At 52.7% G+C, this 6746-nt stretch overlaps 1 protein-coding gene across 1 annotated transcript; it reads right to left on the reverse strand.

Moving 5' to 3' along the window:
* Positions 1-857: 857 nt before the first annotated feature.
* On the reverse strand, positions 858-1790 carry LOC135577840 (olfactory receptor 14J1-like). Its single transcript, XM_065047956.1, has one exon. It carries the CDS (start codon positions 1788-1790, stop codon positions 858-860), a length of 933 nt encoding a protein of 310 aa, XP_064904028.1.
* Positions 1791-6746: the final 4956 nt, after the last annotated feature.

Genomic DNA, 6746 nt, shown 5'->3' on the forward strand with positions numbered 1-6746 from the left:
ATGGAGGGACAAAGAACTCTGAGCTGGGGTGAGAGGCCAGTGCTGCAAATGGAGGTTGTGAGGGGCCAGTCCACGATGACTGACCTGAGGCTCCTTCTATGGGGTGTCCAGTGCACAGGGGCACAGCCCAGCCCCTGCTCTGCTGCTCCTGCAGGTCTCTGGCAGGAGCCTGGCTGTGAGAGGACACTGCTGTGTGCCAGCCCTGCACACACACACTGTTCAGCTGTACCCTGGTATTTCATCTGTGGGTCACTTTCTTGTGCATATTCTTGAGAGAAACTTGAAGAATATCTAAGCCTTCAGGCACTGCCCTAAGAAAATCACATTTCATTATAAAAGTATTGTTATGGAAGCCAGCTCTGTGACACAAGCACCCATTGCCTGTCCCTGCCTGCGCCCACAGCACTGACACACAGCAGGTCGATCACCAAGCTGCCAGAGCACTCAGGCCTTGCACCAACACCAGGGATGAGAAGGAGAGTGTGGGAGTGGAACCAGAACAGCTCTGGAAGAACAAGCGCTGCTGCTCCCTGGCAGGGCTGCCAGGATGGACTCTTTTCCCTTCCACCCAGGCACACAGGAATTGTTCCTGCAGCTCCAAAAAGGCCGTGAAGGAAAGATGTCAACAGAAAAAAAGAATCACTAAAGGGCCCTTTATTTTGCTTGAACACAAAGAGTGGGGTTCCTCATAGACACAGCCACTTGGTGAGAAGGGAAAGCAGGCAATGCATTACAAAAGGAATTACAATATTATCACAATTAAAAAAAAACACAACTAGAGACAAAAAATACTGCAGACAGGAAAAATCTGCAATGAGTTAGTCTATAATTTATATGTAGAAGAAGACAGAGACAGTTTACAGCTTCAGAAGAAATCCAGTCATCTGTTTCCACAGGGCATCCTTGAGCTCCTGGTTCCTCATGCTGTAGATGAGGGGGTTCACTGCTGGAGGCACCACCGAGTACAGAACAGACACCAGCAAATCCATTGAAGTGGAGGAAATGGAGGGGGGCTTCAGATAGGCAAAGGAACCTGTACTGATAAACAGGGAGACCACGGCCAGGTGAGGGAGGCAGGTGGAAAAGGCTTTGTGCCGTCCCTGCTCAGAGGGGATCCTCAGCACGGCCCTGAAGATCTGCACATAGGACACCACAATGAACACAAAACAGCCAAATGTTACTAATACACTGACCACAAGAAGCCTGACTTCCCTGAGGTAGGACCATGAGCAGGAGAGCTTGAGGAACGAGGGGATTTCACAGAAGAACTGGCCCAGGACATTGCCCTTGCACAGGGGCAGTGAAAATGTATTGGCCGTGTGCAGCAGAGCATGGAGAAACCCAGTGGCCCAGGCAGCTGCTGCCATGTGGACACAAGCTCTGCTGCCCAGGAGGGTCCCGTAGTGCAGGGGTTTGCAGATGGCAACGTAGCGGTCGTACGACATGATGGTGAGAAGGTAAAACTCTGCTGTAGCAAAGAAAAAGAAAAAAAAAACCTGTGCAGCACATCCTGTATAGGAAATGACCCTAGTGTCCCAGAGGGAGTTATGCATGGACTTGGGGACAATGGTAGAGATGGAGCCCAGGTCAAGGAGGGCGAGGTTGAGCAGGAAGAAGTACATGGGGGTGTGGAGGTGCTGGTCCCAGGCTATGGTGGTGATGATGAGGCCGTTGCCCAGGAGGGCAGCCAGGTAGATGTCCAGGAAGAGCCAGAAGTGCAAGAGCTGCAGCTCCCGTGTGTCTGTGAACGGCAGGAGGAGGAACTGGGTGATGGAGCTGCTGTTGGACATTTGCTTTTCCTGAGCATGGGGCGCTGTCATGAGGAGAAAAAAGACAGTGAGAAGCCAGGGAAGAGTTCTGCGACAAAAATGAAACCAAGTCCCATAGACCCTCCCCTGTCACACACAGACACCCTTTTCTTTTTCTAGGAGTACTTTCTCCAGCACTGTGGCTGCAGCCCTGCTTGGTGCTGGAAAATGTGCAACCAAGAGCAGGACCTCTGCCCATGGGCCGTCGATAAGTCAGTCCAGCTCTGCAGAAGTGGGGCCACAGGAACAGTGGGGACTGTCCTGGTTCTGCTAACACAGAAGGGCTGTCAGCACTTGCTTTCCCAGTCAGAAGGAACAGAGATGGTGAAGGTAGTTTGGGCTTTCCAGGATTTTTACATCTCTCTCCATATTCACTGCAGAGCACCCTCAGCATTTCTGCTGCACTCAGGGAGAACAGAGCAAGTCCTGTGAGACCAGAGGGTGCCTGTGGGTCAGTGCAGAGTGAGGGCAGCTGCTCTGTCCCTCTGTCTTGCTCCAGCTGCCCTGGGCTGGCACCTTTCTGAGATGGGGGCTGATCACACTCCCATGTTACCCTGAAAAGCCACCAGGCACTGCTGAGAGCAGAGGGATCCACCTCAGACCATGACATGTATCACCCTTTCTGAAGGTCTTAGCACCCCACGCTTAGCCCAAGAAACACACGGCTCATTCCCCAGCCCCACAGACTGCATTGCCCACAGCCCACAGGTCAGAGCAAAGCCGGGACACCTGTTGCCATGGACACAGCTGCAGGAAAGGACCCACAAGATCAGGCTGTGACTCTGCAGCTGAAACTGCCATCCCCAGAGAGCCTGACAGCAAGAACAAGATCCCAACAGCAGTGACCCAGAGCAGGGGAGCAAGAAGGAGAATGCGGTGAGGGTGGGTGTGAGAGAGGCCAGGGCAGAGGCAGCCGGGCACTCAGACAGCGTCACCCTTCCCCAGCTGTGCAGCCACCTCCCAGACACCAACACTGCCGGGCAGCTGCTCTCAGCCCCTGTGCTCTGCAGAGGAACTGGAGCTCTGGCTGCACAGGAGCTGCTTCATGCCTTGGAGCCCCCGGCCCTGAGGGCAGAGGCTTTGCTAGGTGGGACAGGAGGCCAGGGGGCTGCTCACAGGAGGATCTGCACTGCAGGAGATCACAGGCACTTTTCTCTCTTCTCCCTCCCATAACCATTCCGGGTTTGGTTTCCTCTCATTTCTGATCATTTCCCTGCTGCCTGGAGATTCTCCCCTGGGAGGTGTTTCCCTGTCCATGTCTCTTCCCTGTCAGTGCTCACAGACCATCCCACCCCCTGTGCCCTCCCCCTGGCCCTACAGATCCTGCCTGTTCACAGGGCACTGCCTGGGGGCATCTTCCTGTTTGCAGGCTGGAAAACAGGACAGGTCAGACTAAGGCTGACGGGTCCAGCCAAGGTGATGCAGGTGCTGTGCACAGGCAGAGGGGTGGGGAAGGGATGTCATGAGCCTTCTGGCAGATGGACTGATCACTCACAGCTGCAGTTCAGGAGTCTCAGTGACTTGTTAAATATGAGAGCTCATTTTCATTTTATCCTTTCCTGCACCCCCCGCCCCTTGGGAGAGGAAACTGAAAAGACAGGCTCAGGAAAGCTCCTTATCTGTCTGGCAATCCTTGCATTGATCTTCTCCTTGAGGCATCCACTTGGAAAAACCCTGGGGGTGATCTGGAGCTGTGAGCAGCCCTGACCCACACAGCACCCTCTCCACAGCAGAAGCACCTTTCCTGCCCTTATCGGGGATGCTCCTTCCCCCCACAGCTTGTCCCCACAGCACCATGGGGATCTCCCCCAGACAGGGACCCTGCTCTGCAGGACAGCCCTGGGCACCCCTGGGTGCTCCCCCTGCAGTCACCCACAGCAGAAGTTGTCATCATTCCCTGTCCCTCTGACAGGGCAGCAGGGAAGCCCTGCTCTGGAGTGTGTTCTTCTCCTCTACAACAGAGATACTGTGAGAGAGATCTGACAGATTCTGTAAATTGTGGGATGTACCAGCTTAGGGTCTCCCTCCAGGAAATGCAGCTGCATTGTCCTACAGCCAGAGACTTACCGTGTTAGAACTGTGATTTGTCTCATTGAATCCTCAGCAACCAACCACCCCACATTGCCTTTAATCTCTCTGTGCCTGGCTCCTGTGCCCTCGGTGCTGCAGGCAGAGCCCTCAGCCCTGCTGCGTGTGCAGAGGAGCTGCTCCTGGGCAGAGCTGTCTCTCTGCAGCGCTGCCGCTGCCATGAGCTCCCTGTGTCCCAGGAGCCCAGCCCAGCTCAGCAGCACAGGAGCAGCCCATGATGTCCCTTTCTCTGTCCCCTCTGGGCACATCCAGGTCTCCCTGGGGCTCCAGTGGCACAACTTCAAAGTTGAAGTAATCAGTGATGTTGATTCTCTCTCCTCTTCAGAGACACTTCTTTCCAGCATTGTATTTTTCATGTTAAAAAATAAATTGGTATGACAACCATCTTTCTTGTCCCATCATTAGACAGGACACAAGGAATGTTACAGCAAAGGATCTAATTTCTCCAGGCTAGGGGAGGAATATCTTCAGTTGAATGAACTTAGGCATTTCATTCTGGTTTTACACTCCTAGGTCTAGAGAGACATTCATCAGTCTTTGGCCATGTCATGTCTGTGCTCTGATTCAAAGCCTTTCCACACATGGGCTCTTGGACACTTGGTACCAGGTTTCCTGTGGCAGGTCAGAGCTGGGCTGGTGCCACAGCTGGGGTGGTTCAGCCCAGATGTGAGGCAATGTCCTCAGCCAGGGACCTGACTGGGGGAGCTGGAGCTGTCAGTGCTGCAGACAGAGCTGTGACACGGATGGAATGAACTGCCAGGCAGGGTGGCAGGAGTGAGTTCATCTGGTCTGCAAGGACAGCAGCCTCCAAGCACAGCAACAGTCCAGATCAGAACTCAGTCCAGACCTGTAAGGCAATTCAAGGGCCCCATAGTGAGCTGTTACTACTGCAGGAACACTTAAAGGACAAACAAAGACACTGTGTGGCCACTGAAAAATTTAATGAGAGAAAGAGGTAAGAATCCCTGTGTCCTCTTGTCCTCCCTCTTCCCCAGCAATGTGTCCCTGTCCTCTGTGGCTGGAGACAGAAAATACAGAGGTGGATGTGGATCAAGTCATGGGTGACTGGAACTAACACAATCCTCTCCAGTCTATGGGACAGCAGGGGCAGCATCCCAGGAGCTGGGACAGCAGGACGATGACACAGTGAGGCCACTCTCCACCATCTTGGAAAGCTCATGGAGACTGGGGGGACTCCCTGACCACTGGCAGCTCTCACACAGTGTGTGCACTTTTCAAAATGGCCAATGGGTGAGCAGGGAACTAAGGGCTGTGCCCCAGAGCATGTCCGCTGGGACCCCATTTCTGGGTGTCTGGAAGAGAAGGTGACGGGGTTTGCCCAGGGCAGGTTGTGACTGTCCATCGTCTTTGCTTTCTGTGAGGAAAAGACAGGGTTGTGGATGTGGGGAGAACATTGGTGGTCTGTTACCTGGAAGTCAGCAAGGCATTCAGTGTCATCCCCTGCAATATTCTTGTGTCCAAGGTAGGATATTACGGTCTGTGTCAGTGTGCAAGTAGATGGGTAAAAAACCATCTGGATGCTTGGGCTTGGAAAGGTGCTGTAGAAAGGGAGAAACGTTCCAGTCATGAGGACAGTCCAGCACTGGAAGCTGTTTCCCAGGAGTGCGCACTCACTCTGTCCCAGAAAGTGACCAAGATGTGTTTGGATAAAGCCCTGAGCAATCTTGTCTAACCCTGCTGTGAGCAGGAGGTTGATCAAGACACCTGCCGAGGTCCTTTTGAGCCTGAATGACATTGTCCTTTCATCTCCTTCATGTTTTCAATTTAGAGAAATCTCTCATGTTCTCTCTGACCACAGGAATAATTCACATGAGGTGCAGGGCTGCTTTACAAGTGCCCCTTAACAGTCCTGACCACAACTTTTGCATCCCTTTTCATTTGCCCCAACCCAGGGTCTTTTTTCTGTCCTAATACCGTTTCAGAAAGAACAGTCAATGTTGTTAACCCTTTCCGAGCAGGTTGCTCAACAGGTGTCAGCATCCACATACAGAGTCTGCACAGCAGCCAGACACAAATCCATCATTATAGAAATGGAGACGAGGCACTTGACCAGCTCCTTGCACATAGATATCAGCGTGACATGTCTGCTGAGATTCCTGGGAACACCTGAACTGTAAGTGCAGAGCATGTGAGTCCTGGTTGGGTATCCTGGCTTGTCTCCTGACCCCTGGGGTGCTTCAGGCTGTGAAGAGAATCAAAACCAGCCATTGTCTGGGGTAGTTCCATTTTACACGTGTCACACAGGGCAGATGAGGGAGTCCAAATAAATCAAACACTGCCCAGTCCACCACTAAGCCATATCCCTAAGTGCCACATCTCCACATCTTTTAAACACCTCCAGCAATGGAAGCTCCAATCCTGAGCTGGCAGGACACCACTGGCTGCAGTTGGACATAAGATACTGGTCATGGCTGTGAGTTCAGCCCTCGCTGGCAGAATGTCTCACACCCTCACTGAGGAGGGCAGGGGGCTGGGAGATGGGAGCACGTTTCAGTTTCCAGATCCCAGCACAGAGCCCAAACCATCCTGCCCTTGGACTCTGGCATCCCATTTCCTGAGATGCAAAGCTGGTGGGACTTCTGAGGATAATCATGTTAAAGGCATGAATAGTCCTTCAAGTGTTTGTGTCATTTGTCTAGGAATGTCAGTCATATATGCTTATATTTACATATCTGTAAAATAGTACACTGCATCTGTGGTAGCCCCTCTGGCAATGACAATTAAATAGCTATTTGCACTATAAGGCTCCATACCTCATCCACAAGCACACATCGAGGCAACGGCCTCATCATCACCACCATAGCCTGGGACCAGCACCTCCACACCCCC

Source organism: Columba livia, unplaced genomic scaffold (assembly GCF_036013475.1).
Source record: "Columba livia isolate bColLiv1 breed racing homer unplaced genomic scaffold, bColLiv1.pat.W.v2 Scaffold_153, whole genome shotgun sequence".
NCBI classification, from domain to species: domain Eukaryota; kingdom Metazoa; phylum Chordata; class Aves; order Columbiformes; family Columbidae; genus Columba; species Columba livia.